This window comes from Cebus imitator, unplaced genomic scaffold (assembly GCF_001604975.1).
Source record: "Cebus imitator isolate Cc_AM_T3 unplaced genomic scaffold, Cebus_imitator-1.0 Scaffold199, whole genome shotgun sequence".
Classification (NCBI taxonomy): Eukaryota; Metazoa; Chordata; class Mammalia; order Primates; family Cebidae; genus Cebus; species Cebus imitator.
The window spans coordinates 7,170,975-7,192,313 of NW_016107514.1; the positions used below are offsets into that span (position 1 = coordinate 7,170,975).

General features: G+C 32.2%; 1 protein-coding gene across 3 annotated transcripts in view; it reads right to left on the reverse strand.

Moving 5' to 3' along the window:
- Nucleotides 1–21,339, reverse strand: part of COL11A1 (collagen type XI alpha 1 chain) — a 213,219-nt gene that overhangs the window by 21,132 nt on the left and 170,748 nt on the right. For all 3 annotated transcript variants that reach the window (XM_017547609.2, XM_037745410.1, XM_017547607.2), the window contains 8 exons: nucleotides 18,977–19,030; nucleotides 18,264–18,371; nucleotides 17,788–17,841; nucleotides 17,079–17,132; nucleotides 15,608–15,661; nucleotides 3,273–3,326; nucleotides 3,006–3,113; nucleotides 2,441–2,494 (listed from right to left, as the gene is read on the reverse strand). In XM_017547609.2, coding sequence (XP_017403098.1) covers nucleotides 2,441–2,494; nucleotides 3,006–3,113; nucleotides 3,273–3,326; nucleotides 15,608–15,661; nucleotides 17,079–17,132; nucleotides 17,788–17,841; nucleotides 18,264–18,371; nucleotides 18,977–19,030 — 540 coding nt within the window. The remainder of the gene's footprint in view (nucleotides 1–2,440; nucleotides 2,495–3,005; nucleotides 3,114–3,272; nucleotides 3,327–15,607; nucleotides 15,662–17,078; nucleotides 17,133–17,787; nucleotides 17,842–18,263; nucleotides 18,372–18,976; nucleotides 19,031–21,339) is intronic.

Genomic DNA, 21,339 nt, shown 5'->3' on the forward strand with positions numbered 1-21,339 from the left:
ACTAATTTCAGAGATTAACAGAAAACTCTGAGAATTTCCAAATTTCTGTCATTCTCACACCCTCTATCTTGTCCACAGGTAAATCTCTCTGTTCCTTCTTTAATAATCATATCCTATGTCTAAACAGGGAAGTGTCCCTAGAGGAAATGATATTTAAATGGTCTGACTCTGTCTATATCTAGTATCCTCTGCCTGAGTCTATCACAGTACTTAACACATTAACACTCTTAACTGTTGTAAGTATGATAGTATTTGATCTCTTCCATTCGCTTTAATAGTCAACAACTTACATACAGGTTTATTGATGATACACATGGAGGAATGAGGTCAAATTTAGTTACTTTCCATTAAGAATATATAATTGATTGTTTTTCAAAATATTTATCATTATTTCATTCATTGAATGATTCTTGATTTGGTGCTAGTAGTGCTAATCAGTGATATAAAAATGATTACAAACAGTTATTTTAATTAACCTAAGAACTCCATGGGGTAGAAGATATCTATATTCCCATTTAACTCATTTAAACTTTACAAATATCATCAGATAGAAGCTAGCAATATTTCCATTTTAGAAATGAATAACTTAAAGCTTAATAATAATAAAAAAAAAACCTTAACTAGTAACCATAATAAGCTACTTCTCATTCTGATTTAAAAATTACCTACTAAAATAGCTTTTTCTTAGTTGAGTTGAAAGGCTCATTAAATTGCCATAAATGGCTTTCTGAAGATGATTTCTCTGCCCATCCACACCTCATGAAGACTAAGGTAGCATTCTCACTAAGATTAGTTATCACAAGTCAAGACTAATTAAAGCTATGAAAAAAGCTACACATTATAATTCACATTCTAAGTCCTCTCCAATAAAACAAGCAGTCAGAATGAGCTGCAGTCATGCAGGTCACTTCTGATGCTTATCATTCCGCTTTACCTAAAGGATTTGGAAATTATTCTGTCCTCTTGCACTGTAAACTCGCATTAATGTAAAAGCCAAAAATACAAAAGTTTGCATGCCAAATCAGGTGGTATGTCAGAAGGTTTTATTTTTAATATTAGCTGAAGGAAATCTCCAGCATTGTGCTTTTTATTTCATCTGCAGAAAGGTCAGAATATTTACTGGAAAATGTGAAATAACAAGAAAAAATCTCTGGCAAATTTTAGGGTGACATTAAGGCAACGTATTTTTTTTCCTGGCTCTGACTCTGTGTAGTTGTTAAGTTTGTATCTAAGGAGAATATAAGGTTATATCTAGGGAGAATATTCCCAAGTAGTGGTACAGACATGGAGCTGATCCTCATTCAGCCAGCGCCCTTTTCCTAAGCTCATGAGATAATGCGCAGAGCTGATCATCTCTTGCTTGAAATCTACCAAAATTTGATAACTTTTATCTAGTTAATAAATAAGTGATCTTTAAATTCTTCAGTGAAAGTTTAAATAATCTCTTTAAAACTTATAAAATATTTGGTAGGTATGCTAGGGGAAATTGCTGTGGCATCTTTGTTAAAAGGAATAACCAAAATTCTTCCTGAATGAATTGTGAATCCCAGTTGTGATGGCTTTCTGCATATGATTCTGCCTCAAAGATAATTAATATATTTATGATAAGAAGCATTTGAATAAATTTTAAAATATCATATAGACGGACTTGACTTAATACTCATCGCACATACAGAGTACTATATGTATTGTTTGCCATTTTGATTAATCACTTCACACTTAACCATTACTGGACAGTGACACTCACAAATCTCTACCATAATGAATATAACTATACAGCAAATAAGCCACCTAGTAAAAATTTATTCTAAAAGGCCAGTCTTTTATTCTCACTTTTTGCTCAAATTTGTATCAAGTATAGCGTTGGATCCTGTAATAAACTCTATCTATGAATACTATGACAGTCAACAAAATGCTTTATTGCATTTCTCAAGCATGTCTGCACACAGACTTTATGATAGTGATCAAGCATGAGTGCTACAGTAGCCATATTTTTTTCACTGAGTTTTATTGTTTTACATTTCAGCCTGTATGACTCACAAAGAGAACAATTTATTTGATCAAAGAATCACTGTATGCTGGTGCCAGCATACTTTTTAAAGTGAAATGCCAGGAAAATAAGTGTAACTGCAAGCCTTTTAGGGAACTGTCCATCCTAGGAAAAGCACTGGCTGGATCATTAGTGGCATTTCGTTCAGAGTGGAAATAATCTTTTTCATCCAAAGTGCAAACGAAAAAAAAAAAATCTTCTGATCAAGTAGTTTATTTTCCATATACCTATCAGTTAGGATTAGTTTCTTTTAAGACAAGGTAATATACTTCTTGGAATACTAGAAATAATACAAACCAATATATAAGCTAAGATCTCAAAAATTCTAGCTAGTAAACAATTTTGTTGTTGAAATTCTCACTTTTAAATGACTGCGAAGATCTTACTCACCATAGGGCCAGGTGGCCCATCTTGGCCCGCAGCTCCAGGAAGACCTTGTTCTCCCTACAGAAAATAAAAATGATTGATTCTGAAATTAATATAATAATGAACATTTCTTTTTTAAAATTTTAAAAATACAACAAGATATCAAAGCAAATATAAACTTTAAGTTCCACCATAGGGAAGACATCTACAAATACTGTAAGTAATTTTGGTTCTTTTTACTATGCCTATGTGTCTATATTCACATACACACAAATATATATATATATATATATATATATATGTGTGTGTGTGTATATATAAACATTTCATATCACTGAAATTTTAAAATTTAGTTTTTTGTTTTCTCTTTATGACTTAGTGTTTCACCATGAACTTATTAAATAAATTATATCCTTAAATATTTTAAGAGTATCTGATATTTTTACATTGTATTTACATAATTCCCACAAAATTATCCACATAACTTATGAAATAATGCCAACATAAGCACATTAATTCATAATTTTTTTTTTTAGAAACGAAATGTTATTTTCAAAATGGTATCTTTTTAACACAGATAGAATCTCACCACAGGGCCAGGGATGCCCCGAAGACCTTCTGGACCAGGTTTCCCTGCAGGTCCCTGAGGACCGACTGGGCCGGTTTTTCCAGGAGGACCTTCAGCACCTGCTTCTCCCTGTTAGGAAATAAAATATGGAAGCACATTAATCATGAGAAGAGAGATTTTACTATTTTATTAAATGTACTGAAATAAATATTGATCAGTTTATGCATGTCATTTTCAAACATAATGCCTATTACATAAATAAATATATGTATATAATTTTTTTTTTACCTTAGCGCCTTTTTCGCCTTGTCTTCCTTCTGCACCTGCAGCTCCAGGAGGACCCTATAGACATAAGATTTAATGTAAAACATGTATCACATATTAATATGAGGATATATGTCAAAATATGTATCACATATCACATGTATGCAATGAAATATGTATCATATATCACACATGTATCACATATAAAGGAATGTTAATAAGAACTTTTTTAAGAATGCCTGTAACCCCAGCACTTTGGGAGGCTAAGGTGGGCAAACCAGGAGGTCAGCATTTTGAGACCAGCCTGGCCAACATCGTGAAACCTCGTCTCTATTAAAAATACAAAAAATTAGCTGGGCGTAGTGGCTGGCGCCTGTAATCCCAGCTATTTGGGAGGCTGAGGCAGAAGAATCACTAGAACCCAGGAGGCAGAGGTTGCAGTGAGCCATGATTGTGCCACTGAACTCCATCCAGCCTGGTGACAGAGCAAGACTCAGTCTCAACAACAACAGCAACAACAAACAAATAAACAAACAAAAAACACTAAAGTTTAATTTGTAACAGATTAATAAATTGTAGTTTTCTATCATTTGGTTTAAAACACAATAATGAAAATCAAAACCCATTTTATGTACAAATTTCCTCTTAGAATACTGAAAAACAGCACAGATTAAGTATACTACAATCATTTCACAACAATATAAAAAAGTGTAAAAAAGTTTTTACAGAAATGCTGATGAATTAAAATTATGAGTTATATACTGAGATATCACTTATGAGTGTGAAAAACACTGAGATATCATTTATTATATTTTTAGAAAATTATTTAATGTGTGAGATTTTACTTGTATTCTCATATGGTTTATAAGAGTGGCCCCTTTATTAATCCTAGAATATGAATATGTTCATTCATTCTTACAGGGTCACATAGTTAAGTAAAGAAACACAATATTTCAAATTATGAAGGTCAATAGATACAGTATTTTCATTTTTGAGAACTACATAAGCACATAAATAAGTAAAATGAAAGTCAATATCACTTTTTAAATCCTAATGTTAGAAGTAAAATGGAAAAAAAAAAAAATTACACTTTAGATGCCATCCAAAAGCATGAGTACAGAAAGACTGAAAAAGAAACTTAGTGATCACCAGGAAACTGCTTTTCATTTTTCCCATCATACTCTCTTGTTTTCCAGTTGTTTACTTCAATTTTTGTAATAAATTGTGCTCAAAATCATTAACTGAGGTCAGGTTTGGTGGTTGCAGACAATAGTTATGTTGGTGTTAACTTGTGAGAACAAAGTGAGGCAGGAGGATAACTTTTCCTTTTCAGATGCCATATTAACATTCTAATGGTGAATATATTCCATCCTTTTATACACTATTTTAAACTGAGTGTCAATAGAGGTGGATGATGGGGGCTTGTTTGGTGAGTACGACGTGCATGGCTTCAGTGATGCATGCAATTTAGGCCCAGACTTCACCATGATGCAATATCAATATAGCAAATTTGCACTTGTACTGTACCCCAGGAATCTACACAAAAAGTAAAAGTGAATAAAATGAGTATCAAGCACTTCATCGATTCTATGAACTCTACAGAATTTCATGAACTCATTTTATCTCAGAAAGAGTCAATGATAACATCATTAGTAATTATTCTCTCAATATCATTCCTATAACTTTATCTATTATTTGACATTCATTGTAACTCAATTCAAAGATAAGAAATGTATAAATTATCTGGGAAGTCTCTTGACTTCCCTCAGATATGTTAACCAAAATATATACATTAAAATTTGAAAGGGCATCTTTAAAGTTTCATATTTATGCAAAAGGAATTCTGTATTGGATCATAAATTTCACATTTGTTCTGTTAAAATGTTAAGCCAGAAATTATTTTGGTGTGATATTTAAATAATAACATATGCAAAGTAGATACAACAATCATAAAGATTATTATTTTAGAAATAGAAATAATGTTATTCAACAAAATAATAGATTTTCCTTATTCAATGACAGCTTTTCCTTAGACAAGTAACATGATGATATGTAGTCTTAACCTCAAAAGATTGCATTTACAAACATGAAGGTTATAGTAGAGAAGATTTATCAATACCTGGCTTTTTAAAAAGCAACGCATCTATATCTATTGTCTAAAAACCAGAATGAAAACTTCACTTTTACCTCAAAGAAAAAAGAAAATCTAAATTAGAAGAGCCTAGAGAATTTTAACATAACTAAACGACAACACAGAACTAAATTCCAATTAAAATAAAGGGTTCCTTGTCCCTAAATAATTTCTTCCTTCTGTGAACAAATATCTGTCATAGTAAAAAATTTTTATTAAATGACTTTGTTCTATTCTTTTTCTCATTTTTCCAATTTTATTTATTCCTTATATTGTTTTCCAGATGACAAAAAAATTCAGACAAACTAGGATGAAAGCAGATATACTTTTTCTGAGAGTAGTAAGTGTCCTTTAGAGAAAAACTCATGTGTTCCCCAGAAAGCATGCACTAAAAACTTAATCTCCAACACAGTGCTGGGAAGTAGGACCTAATAGGAGGTGCTAAGGACATGAGAGCTTATGAATTGATTAATAACGAATATAAAAAGGCTGAGGCGCCCGGGCATGGTGGTTCATGCCTGTAATACGAGCACTTTGGGAGGCCGAGTCAGTGGATCGTCTGAGGTCAAGTGTTCAAGACCAGCCTGGCCAACATAGTGAAACCCCGTCTCTACTAAAAATACAAAAAATTAGCTGGGCGTAGTGGTGGATCCCTGTAATCCCAGCTACTTGGGAGGCTGAGGTAGGAGAACTGCTTGAACCCAGGAGGCGGAGGTTGCAGTGCGCTGAATCGTATCATTGCACTCCAGCCTAGGCGACTGAGCGAGAGTCTGTTTCAAAAAAAAAAAAAAAAAAAAAAAAAACCTGAGGCTGTGAATTTGATATCTTGCTTTCTTGCTAGCAATTTGTCCTTCCACCTTGGCATGACAAAGCAACAAAGCCCTTGCAAAATGTGGCCACTCAATCTTGGATGTCCCATCCTTCAGCCAGCAAATCTGTGTTCACATGTGGTATTCTGCGATAGTGGCACAAAGACAATGCCTGTGGACAAATTCTTGTCCCAATAATTTATTCCTCATCTATTTGCATAAATGGAGGAGGAGAAACAATCTGGTGAGCGCTTATTGTACTTTCACGAAGTAAATGAGGGTTCTTATTGAAAAATACCTCATAAAACATAACACACTAAAATAGGCCTTAGTTAATTCTCCACCAGTAGTTATTGTTATAAAAGATTTTTCTACTCATGAGAACTATTCTTCATATAAAGCACCTAATCTGATCTTCTTTCCACTATTCAAGTTTTATAGTATAATTCTATAATTTGCTAATTTTTTCCACTCATGTCACATTTAAATATCCCTTATAGTCCAGAAATCAGCTATGCATATAAATAACAAGTAAAATTAAATCCCTAAGGAATTCATAGAATTTACACAGAAATAGTACAGATACAAAAATTAACAAATAGTACACTGTAAAATGAACAAAGATGAGATCAGTGTACAAAATAGATACAATGATTCAGTTGGGCAGTACAGAGGATTTTCCTAAAAACCTACTCTCTGATCTGAATCTTACAGTGTGGGTAGATCAGAGAAGAATGGTTTCTTCTAACACTTTATCTTCTGATCACCCAGATGCATGCTTAAAGGAATAAGAATGGAGAGTACAGACACGCTTTACCGACCTGCTAGTAGTTCACTTAGGCTAGTAGCTAAGCATCTGTGCATTTGTCTTGCTGTACAGAGGCAGAATATTAGGGTGCATGATGATATGGTGGCTTAAGATTTGGGGAGGAAAGAAGAGAATTTCAGAAAAGCAGAGATTTGGCATATGGAGATCTTAATTTTTTAATGTTAGATGCCAAATTTAGTATTAAATTAGTTATTTGGATAAACAAACATTTTTGAACATATTAAATGAACCAGAATTTTTGTTTCCCACATTAAGAAATTTTAGAACAATTTTCCCAAACAGTATTGGAAACACTAATATTTAAAATATTTTAGAAATAAATAAATTTGATTCAATATTTTCAGATCCTTTAATACTCTTCTTGGACTCTGAATCTCCTAGAGGGGTGTATAACTCTGTAGTGGTTCCCAATTTAAACGCAGACCTTGTTTTCATAATGACCTTACTTGGAAGGCAAAGTTTTGTACCAAACAGAAATTTTAAGTGGGTTTATGATTTATTTTATTATTACAATGTATTTTCTACCTATACATTTATATAAGAATTTTTCAAAGGATTTTGTAAAAGAAAATGTCTGAATTTGAAATTTGAATTAATACTACATATATAGTACTAAAAATATATATACACATATATACATATATATACACACACGTACTGTACGTTCATATATATGGCACATATATATATATATATATATATACACTATATGATATATATAATGGGTATGTGCATAGTAAATTAAAACTTCATCTGTCATTGTAATCAATTAATAATAACAGTTACTGTTTTAATTTTTTATTATGAACTTTCCTTTGGCAATATGAGCTGAACTTGAATTTCCATTTAATATGTGCATTTTTGGGTTATAATGCTTAAATTATTTTATTCAGCTCTAGATTTTTTTTTTTTTCAGTGAAAGGGCATGGAAGTAGCTAAAATGATAACTTTAGTATTAAAATTCCATGTCTTATTGAAACAAGCTGTAAAATCTTCTAGTGCCTTAGGGAAATATGCACTCATTCTCAAGTATTACAAATGCATGACAGAAAGTACATGCACTACAAATGATAATGTAATTCTCCTACTTGCTTAATAACCATTAGAAAGTTCTTGCTCAGTATCACTGCCACTCACTATGTTGTGATCAATATTTTATCAGGAAGTTGTATTATCACACATGCATTAGATTTAATCACAGAAAAAAGTGGTGATACTTTTTAACACATTTCTTTTCATTGCTACTTTTGTCATAAGATACTATAAAAAGGGTTATATTTTTATTGTTTCCACAGTGGGAAAGTAAGGATCTGAGAAATGTTAATTTCCACAAAATATATACAAAGCTAATTTAAGATTAACATTTCTAGATGAAGTAAAGGGAAACAGATTGTAAGTCAATTCTGTAGTCAACCAAACCACAAGCCTGTGTAACAGATATTACCTTACTGCATATGAATATGTTCTCACTATTTTCACAAAAGTGGTATTAAATTGATTGCTGCATCAGACATTGCTGTCTGCCGACTGAACACAAAGGTTTGTGGTGTCAGTGTTCTCAAATCAGTTTCAATTCATAGAATTCACTCTGCATTACACCCCTCTATTATTAGATGCTTTATGATCATCCATGCTTTAGACAAAGTGACAAAGTGACCTTACATATGTACAGTGTATAAACAGAGTGATCTCACTGATATACAGTGCTTTCATTTTTCTTTCAGACACAGAGTCTCACTCTGTTGCCCAGGCTGGAGAGCAGCCCTGTGATCTTGGCTTACTCCAGCCTCAAACCCCTGGGCTCAAGCCATTCTCCCACCTCAGCTTCTGAATAGCTGGGACTACAGGCTCATGCCATCATATCTGGCTAACTTTTGTATTTTTTTTGTAGAGACAGGGTTTTGCCATTTTGTCCAGGCTGGTCTCCTACTCCTGAGCTCAAGTGATCCTCTTCAGCTTCTCAAAGTGCTGGGATCCACGGGCATGACCAAATACCTCCTTCTAAATTGACTTAGTTTAAAAACTTGATTATTTCTTAAACTGGTCTTAAATCTCTATTGTTTAACAAATCAATTCTATTAAAAAATATGTGCAGTTGTCATGAGTTTAAATGCTTCTAATTTTGGCAATTGTTCTCATAGGAAATTCTTTACCATATATGTCACATGAATTTGTACCAAGGAATAACTAATTTATATTATGATTATAAGTATAAATTTCTTTAAAATTACAATATAGTATACTTTGAAAGTGCAGTTAATTAATATTCTATATCCTTTTTGTATGTGTATCACCAAATTAGTTCAATATTGGTCACTGTTGAACTCAAACAACAAAGCATAATTCAATAATAAACAAAACTAGGTTTACCAAGAATTTATTGCTGATGTGCTTTTCTTTAATGTAAACAACTTGGACATTAGAAGAAAATATTTTACTCCTTTTTGTCTTTACCTTTTACGTAATAATAAGCTCATTTAGTTTATAAATAATACCACAATTTGAAACCCTTATTCAATGCTTAATAATAACATCCACTGTTTGAGATCTTGGCAAATTCAAGTATTAGGCTTTGTGCTTTAAATATACATTTTCTAAATTTAATTTAGTCCTTACTTCAGCACTGTAAATTAGTTGGTATTCCCCCTTTATAAATGAGAAAAGTGAGACTCAAATACATTAACTTATCCCAAGTCACATTTTTAGGTAGCAAGGTTTTGAAAGCAATTCTTTCTGATTCTGATGCAACAGCATTCTGGTCTACTTTGTAGTGAAATTAAGATAAAAGGGGTGTCAGTTTATAGATTGCAAATGATCTTAGCAAATAATTTGGGCTTCAATTTTTGGATTTGCTTTTTGTTTTCTTTGAGAGCGGGTCTCCCTCTGTTGGTCAGGTTGGAGTAGAGTAGAACAATTATGACTCACTGCAGCCTGAACCTCCCGGGCTCAAGCAATCCTCCCACCTCAGCCTCCCAGGTAGCTGGAACTACAGGCAGGCACCATCACATCTGGGTAATTTTTTAAAGTTCTTGTAAAGACAGGAGCCTCACTATGTTGTCTCAGACTCCTGGGCATAAGCAATACTCCTGCCTGTCTCCCAAAGTGCTGGGATTACCGGTGTCAGCCACTGCACTCGGCCTGTGTTTCCATTTCCTTCTTTTTCTTTTTTTTCAAGATAAGCCACCTATTTGTTTAGGTTGAGGTAGAGCTATTGACTAAATAGTGTTGCAGGCTGTAAATTAAGAGTGCAAGCATTAATTGCTAGTGTTAAATCAGAACAAATCATAGTTTTAGTAATAAGATTGTTGACGTAAGAGTGATTTTTCACATCATTACAATATATTTTACTCTGGTGAAGAAAATAGATTATTGTAAAACAGACAAAAGCATTTAAGCATGCCAGTTTATCCAAACCTAATATAGAAAACAATTTAACATATTGTGTTAAATGGCTTTCAGTTTCAATTTATTGTTGCCATATTTTAAAACAGAAAAATCTGCACATTATTGCTCAGTCAGGCTGACCTAGGGTTGATTTTTCTGCTACATCAAAATGAATATGAATAGCTTTGTAAGCAATGCATAGCCACCACAGTCCTCATGTTATTATTAATTCATGAATACAAAGTCTTCCAATTTTGTTTACCAAGTGACTAGAATGGATTAAAATAGCTTATCATCTTTCTGTAAATTATAATTTAAAAAGAGAGGATAGAACAGCACTAAAATTTTATGAGGTTATTTTAAAATAATTTATCAAAAATCACAGCGAACTCCATTAACACACTTTCTAATAATGCTGAAGAACATATACTAGAATGACTCAATATTATATTATTTTAGGCTTTCAACATGCAAATGCATTAGATAACACAGTACAGTATCACTAACTTAGAAGCTTCCTAAATACCACTTGTAACAATTGCAATGCACTTCTTTCCACAGAAATAACTACCATCCTAAATTTTTGTTAATCATTACCTTACTTTTCTTTATCATGTTTACCACTTATGTTTAAATGTTAAACATGTCCTAACAACTTTGCATATTATATAAATGAAATAATGAAATATAATCTTTCCAGTTCAACATTATATACACATACACACACAAGACATACGTATACACATACATATATTTATTCTGTTTGACATTTAATATTAGATGTTGGGATTCATCTATGTTATCCATAACATATCCAGAATATCCATCTGTAGTATATTCACTTTTATTGCCTATAACATTTTAGTTTTTGAATATACCTCAATTAACTTATCTTTGTCTACAGGTATTATTAACAAAGATACCACAACATTCTTCTTTCGGTCTTTTGGTGAATATGTAAAAAATGTCATCTAGGATATGTGCTTAGAAATGGAATTACCAGATGGTAGAAAAAGTTCATGTTAGATTCTATTAGGTAACATACAACTATTTCCCTAAAGTGGCAGTACCTAGTAATTCACAACAAGTAATCTTCACTGGTTTTTGAAAACATTCTTCCCAATACTTGGTTTGTCAGAGTATATTTTTGTTAATTGATGAATGTGATACAGTATCTCAATGTAATTTCTGGCACATTTTTCTGACTTCTAAAAACATTTTTTCATGTTTCATGGGTATTTGTGTCAAATACTTTTTCATGCCTTTGGCATATTTTTTCTATTTTTTTTTCTTGCCATTCTAATTTGTGAGAAATGCTTAGATATTTGAACAATTTATTCTGTGCAAGTTTCCTGCATATTAGAAATATTTTCTCCTGATCAGATCTTTTTGTTCCAATGTCTTCTAAGTATTTTTGGATAAATAGGAAATTGTAACAGTCACATATTTGATACATCAGTCTATTCCTTTCTGGTTATGCCTGTGTGATCAGAATTTATAACTGAAGCTCAAAAATTTATTCTCCAATAATTTTTGCTAAAATATTTCAAAGTTTACCTTTGACATTTATGATTACAAATCAACTGGCATTGAGTTCTGTGAAATGAGATAGATGAGGCATATTTAATCTTTTTCCATATATAAAATTCTTTCTCCCAGCAGAATTTTTTTTTAATAGTCTATCCACTTTCCATTGATATGTAATGTCCAATTTGTTACAAATGAGATTTACATATACCATTGGATATTTTCTGGGCTTTTTCTTCGATGACACCATTGCCTATATATCTATATAAAAATCAAGTATAACTTTGCAAATAAATTATCTTAATTTCTCATTATTTACCCATCTTATCAATGTAGTTATTCATAGTTTTATTTTTTTAAGTTTTTTTCCAATTCATTTTAAACAGGGAAGTTAATCATGTTGTCTAGTTAAAAGTATTGGCAGGAAGGAGAGTAACATAATTTTTTCTATCTTCTAATTGTATTTGACATTTACACCTAAAGAAAACTTCACCAATTGTTTACAATTTAACAGTATCTTATATATTAATATCTTTGTATCAATAAAATATAATCTTTAATTTACATATTAATATCTTTATATTAATAAAAAATATAATCTTTAATTTTTGATGAAAAATAATTATTGATTATTGCTATAATTTGGATATTTCTCCCCTCCAAACCTCATGTTGAAATTTGATTTCAAATCTTGGCCGTAGAGCCCAATGGGAGGTGTCTGAGTTATAGGGATGGATTTCTCATGAACAGACTAATACCCTTCCTGGGTAGGAGTGAGTTGCTTCTCACTCTGTTAGTTCCTGAGAGAGCTCGTTGTTAAAATGTGCCTGGCACCTCCCCTTCCCCCTCCTGCTTCCTCTTTTACCATGTGATTTCTGCACATTCCTGCTCCGCTTTTCCTTCCACTGTGAGTGGCAGCAGCCTGAAGCCCTCACCAGAAGCAGATGTTGGCATCATGTTTCCTGTAAAGCCTGCAAAACTGTGAGCTAGATACATCTCTTTTCTTTATATATTTCCCAGCCTCAGGTATTCCTCTACAGCAACACTAAATGTACTAAAAAAGTAAGCTTCCTGTTCTTAAAGCAACAAATAACTAAACTTGAGTGTACATTATATTTTCATTAATATACTAGTATATTTCACTATAATCATTTCTAATATATGAAAATGCATCATTCATTATAAGTGACAGGAATTAAGAATCAGGGATTAACTCGTGTTTTAAAATTATATCTCATTTTAATAGAAAATGCAGAGGTCAAACAGATATGAATGAATAAGAAAGCAAATACATGAACTTTCTACTACTCACATCTACATTGGTGTTGTAGAATAAATATATAATCTAACTCTCTGTGTATGCACTGACTTTTCTATGATATTTTCTCAATTCCAGTATTTTGGAGATGTCTTCCTAGAAGTCTGAGTTATTCACTAAAATTATAACTGTTTTTAATTATCGATTCCAAAGTAATAAACACAAATATATTTTAAAACATCCTACAATAAAGAATAAAAATGTATTGCATTATCATGATTTAAAAATTAGTAAATATTACTGAAAATACTTTGAAAGTTTATAATATCAAGAGTGTCAATATTATTATATCAAAATAGTTTCACACAACAGTTTAACAGTTTTAACGTACAACATTTTTATGTGTCCTTTTTTAATGTTTCCATTAATACTCTTTAATAAGTTATTTTATTCATTTACTTAAAAAATTTTTCAAAAATACTCAGTTGTGCTCAAAATGAGTGATTCATGTGACCCACCACTGAATGGCTAAAGAAATGAATTCACTCCAAAACTCTCACTCTGTAGTTCATGAGAGAGCTCTTAACACATCACTACCTTAAGAGAAGTCATCTCAAATATCAAATGGTAATTAGTTACATATATTAAAAATTATAAATGTGCAAATTTTTGACATATTTTAAAATGAAACTAGATTAGATAGGACTTGCTGAGAATTTGACTTGAGTAATGAAATGAGCTGAGAAGCTGCCAATATATATAATAAAATATTCAAAATCAATTTTGACATAATCTCTCCTTTTCTAGTTGCTACCATGCTTTGAAGCAAGGTTTAATTTCCTCTGTACAAAAGCAACATGCTTTATACTTGTATGATGATAATCCTTGAGCTCAGAAGTATATAATAACTATGCCATAACTCAGAGCAAACACAGCAACAGTTATGATATGAATACTTTTTTATTGTATTACATGAGTTATCTTATATTCAGCCCAAACCTTGGGTTGGTGTTCGGTCCCCTGAGAAACAGAGAATACACAATTTCCCCAATGTAATACAAGTAATAACTGGTGGAGATTGGTTGAAAGTCAGCTATTGTGACTGCATTGTTCTACTAACCACATTATATAGTATCCCACCATCTGAGGCCAGGGGAAGGAAACAAAATGATTTCCTGTTGTTTCAAGAAGGATGTAAACCCATTCCACTGTTTTATATAACTATTCTTCCAAAGTTCTGAAATACTATAATAGATACTTATGCATCACAGTTTTGTGAGCAGTTGGACTTCAAGCAGAAAGAGGCAACAGATATCAAAAATCATGTTACACTTTCTAATTACTTTATAAGAATGACAGCCCCATGGCTGTTTGGGGATAAATCTATACTGAGACCATGCTTTGGGGTTGTAGACAAAATAATAATAATAAGAGAAAAGGTAAAAGAATACACTTGGCCAATGAAGAGCAAATTGTGTTCAGAGACAAGTTTTTATTATAAATTAAATTTATTTTTGGCAAAGAGAAATGTTTGCAAATATTGATTCAAATTTATATTGCTGGGAGACAAAGTAAAACCCATTCACATTCTATGTTTAATGTGAGGATATTCAGTGTGAAAAATTCCCGTAAACTAAAGATAACATTAGAAAACAGTAGTGGCCCCAATAGCTGTGTCTTTTGATTACTGAAGAGGAAATTAACCTGAGAAATATATTTTGATGTTTATCACATATTCTATTTATGTGTCGGTTTGAAAATAGACTGAAGGAGGTACAGAAGAACACTGTAAGGTGTGATAGATGCTTCAGGAGGCAGGTCTGCCAAGATTGCTTTATTATGAACATAATGCATCAGTGAGAAAAGATTTACAGTAAAGTAAACCTCCTAGGGTCTTCTATGGCCAATATTTTCAGCAATGCCTATTTATTTATATTTTGCTATAGCATATCATTAAAATATTGTTTCCGAGTCAGAGAAGTTTGACAACTTAAAGCAATTTAACATTATATACTGATTCCCGAGCTCATTCTATTGATATACTCAGGTTTTTACGATGTTTTAAGTTAGCACTGGACTTTTGACAGCTCAACCCCATGTATTACATGAGAAGTTAATGTTCAGGATACTACCAAAGTCTTTAATAATAATCTACTACATTTGTACAAAGGGGTGTTCTAAGCACAGAGGAGTGGAAAACTTCTTAAGTAGAAGTTGTTTTTCTCATTTTTATTGTGACAGTAAAATAGTTAGAATATATTCTATTTGAGTTATTATCTGGCACATTTAAAAACTGTTAGGACTTATGATATTTTTCATCATCTTTATAACATGCTGCCTGCAGCTTACATACATTACATAAATTTATATACATGGTGACTAATGTGCATATGTTTCAAATAAAGAATTAAAGAAACTTACTCTTTTTCCAGGAGGACCTGGTGGGCCAGCCTCACCAGATGGACCAGGAGGACCCTATAAAATGTAAAAAAAAAAAAATACTTTTATGAAATTGGATATTATTTTGTGGCCTACACAAATTTTCAAAATCTTGATGGAAACCAACCCTCTTTCTTCATTTCCACATGTCAATATTTCCCGGAAAATGTCAGCCCTATTTCAGATACCTAAACTTCTTCTAGATATTTATGGTTAGAGCTGGCAAATTTACATGGGAAAATTATTCATAGTTATAATAAACTGAATCAAATTCTCTTCATGTAAAACTGTGTACTTTAAAAATGTATTAATTTATATCTGGCAAGCATTAAACAGGCAAGCTAATTAATCATATGGTTAATAATTCAACTCATATTACATACATTTGTGAAACCATAATACTATTACTTCTAAATTTCTTCTTGTCAAAACTAACATTCTATGCCAAGGTGTATATAACATGCTGATATGGTTTGGTTGTGTCTCCACCCAAATCTCGTCTTGACTTGTATTTCCTAAAATCCCCATGTCATGGGAGGTACGCAGTGAGAGGTAATTGAGTCATGGGGGTGGTTACTCGTATGCTGTTCTTGTGATAGTGAGTGAGTTCTCATAAGATCTGATGGTTTTATAAGAGGCTTTTCCCCCTTCACTTGGTACTCCCCTCTCCTACTGCCTTGTGAAGAAGGACATGCTTGCTTCTCCTTCCACCATATTGTAAGTTTTCTGAGGCCTTCTCAGCCATGCAGAATTGTGAGTCAATTAAGCCTTTTTCCTTTATAAATTACCCAGTCCTGTGTACTTCATAGCAGCATGATAATGGATTAATACACATGCTGAGATATGATCCACAAGTCTTATCTACTGTATACAGAATAAGCCTGTATGTGTGATAGCTAAGCATCTGGTGGGAATGGTCCCAGACACAAAATTGTGTTGGGGGATAGTTTTCTTTGGCTCCAAAGTGAGAGCCCTCCCTTTCTTTCTCCCTAAGTAACTACATGTGGCCAAAGTACACTCCTGTATCATTCCAAATTTTTTTTTAAAAAGATCTATACTATGTTGAAAGTTCATTTAGGTTCATAATTAAAATAATTCATGTTAATGATGGGACAATAACTTGACCCTTTTTTCTTTTGGTATTATTAGCGTTTTAATTTTTTAACACAATGGATAGATATCTAAACTTGATATAGTAGACAATGTCATTAGTATGATATGATTGCTTTTTCATTGTAAAGACTGCTTATATTTCTTAATTTACATCAAATAAGAAACACTCCATGTAAGATTGACTTTTAACTGGAATTCAAATTTTTTTTTGACAATTCTTTCAGAACAAGTGCATACACATAGAGCTATGTTCTTGAAAGGCCGATTAGTTCTGATTATCTCATAAAATGCTTTGATATTATGTAAAGACTAAAAAAAAAAAAAAAGTATATTTACTCACTGGTTGACCAGGATCTCCATCTTCACCCTTGTCACCACCAATACCATCTTGACCCTGTAAGAGACAAGAGAATATGAAGCAAGATATATCTCAGTGTCAATAAATCAAACTACTTATTAGGAAAAAGGTATGGTAGACCATCACTTGAGATACATTTTTAAATGGACAAATAAAATCATTATATTCTTTTAACCATTTAAAAAAATATTGTGGTACCTCTCAGTCTCCCCACAAAAAATCTGTAAAACTGCTACTATTAATAAATCAAATTTAAAATACAGCACGCTCTTTATATAAGGAAGAAAGAAGATGTTGTTAGAGTACAATGCCAGTGAATCCTTTCACCATGAGCAAATATGGTACAGTTTTGAATAGGACTTGCATTACAGAAGAGAAAGAAAAGCAAAGATCCTGTACCTTTGAATTAATAATAATAATGCTACTCAGATAATTTGTTTTTACAATCCATGAAAGTCTAGGAACCTAATCCAACTCTTGCACCTATGTTGCATAAACAGCTTAATCATACAACATTGGTGCAATAGTCTCCAATATATGGATTTTCCTGAAATTGCAATTACTTTTTATGTTTTTTTTTTCTTTCTGTTTCCTGGAGTTCACTTAGGTAATTAGGTTTTTCTTTATTAACAATACAGAAATTGGAAACATTCCCATCAAAATAATTTCTTAATTTTTCCATGATACTTACTGCAGGGCCAGGTTCCCCAGGAGGACCAGGATCTCCAGGAAAACCAACAGGACCCTAAAATGATGTTTTGAAAGAAAAAGAAATAAATGAAAAACAAATTTTTATAAAGTTATGACATTTTGGAGGTTAAGAGGTTAATGTCATGGCAAAATCTGCCAGAATATTTGTCTTCTCCTGCCAAAAATTTAGAAAACCACCATGGCACATGTGTACCTATGCAACAATTCTGCAAGATCTGCACATGTACCCCAGAACTTAAAGTACAATTTTTTTTAAAAAAAAGTTAAATTAAGTAGATGTAACAAATAAAAAAAAATTTCTAATGATTTAATTCAATAGAGAATTCTTATGAATATATGAAATGATGAAAAGTCAGATTTAGCAACTATGGTCCAGAGTCTCAGGATGACTAATCTAAGAGAAGCTGAAAGGTGAGTTTGGCATAAATGCCACGAGAGGTGACCAAACTCACTTACCGGGTTACCCTTAGGGCCATCATCACCTGGTGGCCCCTTGGCACCAGGAGGTCCAGCAGCTCCAGGTGGGCCAGCTTCACCTTTCTCTCCCCTTTCTCCTTTGGGACCCTACATAATGTTAAAAAAAAAAAAAAAAAAAAAAAGCATTATCTTACAAGTTTTGCATAAGAGTTTATTAACCTTGGCACATTGGGCCAGACAATTTTTGCTGTGGGGAGCTGTTCTGTGCCCTTTAAGAAGCCTTACAGTATCCCTGGCCTTTACTAACTGGATACCAGCTCTCCACTTTTAAATATCAAAAGTGTCTCCAGGTATTGTCAAATGTTTCCTGGTGAGCAAATATACTCCCAGTTTAAACTAATTAGAATAATATAGTCCTAATACAATTCAAAAATGTTTATTTAAGGCAGCAGGACTTTTTGTTTGTTCCTTTTATGGACAGTTAATCAAAGGAAATGTGTACAGTAAACAGCTCATAATTTTAATGTTCTAACTTAAGTAAATATGATCTTTCAATTTGCTTATGAATCTACATATGCAGAGGATATGCACAGTTATTAAACAAGGCTTTGTATTTGTGATTATCCTTAATGGGGTGGAAAGGGAAAGTAAATAGTTGAATCACAGCTAAGAGTTAAGTTACATGTTTATAATGCTGTAAAAAAAAATTCAAAAACCAATAGCACACTGTGGTAAAATAACACAGTACTTACACCTATGCCTGCTTCCCCAGGAGGTCCTGGGTTCCCTGCTTCTCCAGGTTCACCCTATATAAAGAAGATAAAATTAGTATTAGAATGCAGAGATATTTTACATTTGTAAAATTCAAATGTGATCATATCATTGTAGATTAGCCTTAAGTTTTTATGTTATTTAAAAGGCATTGAAAAACTTTAATAACAAAAGAACTTTTTCTATTAGTAACCCAGTGTTTTTTACTTCTCAGGTGAGTAGATAGAATTATATAGGCTTGACATTCTCACTGGTTAGTAAATAGTCAGCATATGAATCCAGATTACCACAAAACCATCATAACAGACATATGCATGTTTCCCATATTATGTATTTGCACTGTGCCGATATTCATATTACAATCAAGTTTATCGAGTAAACAATTTCAAATTGTTGTTTACTAAAATATAAATTCATTTCTCTTAACTACAACAAATCAACAGATGACTTGGTAGTACATACGCTGACATTCTATAGGATTTGTTTAGCAGAAATCTAAAGTACTTAGAGGAAAGACAATAACTATAAGATATGCAAAGGTGGTTAGACACTAATTAAAACTGCTCCATTTGAGTATACACATAAATGCGATAGCCTTTATTATCTCCCTGTTTAGATGTTAATGGCTTTTTTCTACCCCAGTGGACAAATAAATAAATCTCTTTAGTAGGTTTTAACTATGGTAAGTCTGTTGCTAATGCCTCACACTTCAAAATGCACAAAAAATATAACATCTTATTCAAGTGATCATGTAAGTAAAATAAAACAGTACCTTTATTTACCACATTTCCACTCAAAAGCAGTCACACTAGTGGTCTTGGCAATTCTGAGGTGTAAATTGTTATTTTAAATAGAAAAAGAAGTGAGGCCTAAATTTCCCTTACTTTTTAACTCTTATATTTCCGGTATTCCTGACACAAACCTACTGCTCTGAAGTAAATGTGTCATATTAAATATAAACCTAATTTCAGGACAGAGACTATTTTGTTTACATAGCTTCCTACTCTGAGAATATACACATATTTTAAATTCTTAAATCACCCACTTAATGGTGGAGGCATCATGTACTTTTCAAGAATTTCTTATCAGTAGTGTGGTGTGTAAATTATTTCCTCTCTCAAGACGAACAGCAAATATTTTCAGAATTTTTGGATAAATCTTACAAGTAAAAGATTGCATTTACATTATTTATAAAGCAGGAATCATTCACCTATCTTAGTGTAATGGAATGATATATTAGTGATATTCCAAGAGCTGGCATTCATATCTTAAAAATGAAACAAGTAGTTTGGCATTCAAATCAATTGTAAAATGTCCATATTAAAATATTTATTTGGAAATATAAATCTATTGTGCATGTACATTGAGCGTGTCATTTTTCACATAATCAGAAAAAGAATCCTAAAATTCACATGACACCAAAAAAAGAACCTTTTTGCCAAAGCAATCTTAAGAAAAAAGAACAAAGCTGGAGACATCAAAATATCTGACTTCAAATTATACTATAAGATTATAGTAGTCAAAAAACATATTTACAGCAAACTAATCTTTGACAAAGTTGACAAAAACAAAGAGGAAAAGACCCACTTTTCAATAAATGATGCTGAGAAATCTGAATTAAACAGAAGAATAAAACTGGACTCCTATTTCTTACCATATACAAAAATCAACTCAAGATGGATTCAATAATTTAAACATAAGACCTGAAACTATAAAAATACTGAAAGAAAACATAGGGAAAATTCTTTTGGGCATTGGTCTAGGCAAATAATTCATGACTGGGATCTCAAACGCACGGGCAAAAGAAACCCCCAAACTAGACAATGAGATTTAATTAAACTAAAAAACTTCTGCACAGCAAAAGAAATAACTAAAATATTTTCTTATGCACCACATTAATTCATGATTGTATCACAGAAAGAACTACAGAAGAAATAGCTAAAATATTTTTACTAACCCTTTACATATTTTGTTGTGCTCTTTTCATTCTTATCAACTATAAAGACAAATTTATGGATATTGTGGAAAGATTATTTCCTTTTTTATTAAATGAAGGAAGTGATATGTGGTAAAAAGATGAGTTTAAATTATCTTAGAATTTAAGAACGTGCTTTCGAATGATAAGTGCATGAGTTGATAAACAAAAAATTTAAAATATTCTCTCTTTCAAAAAAAATGATGAGCGTTTTACTACAAAGTCTCACTTAAGAATGATACATTAGGCCAGGCATGGTGGCTCACGCCTGTAATCCCAGCACTTTGGGAGGTCGAGGAGGGTGGATCACGAGGTCAAGAGATCGAGACCATCCTGGCCAACATGGTGAAACCCTGTCTCTACTAAAAA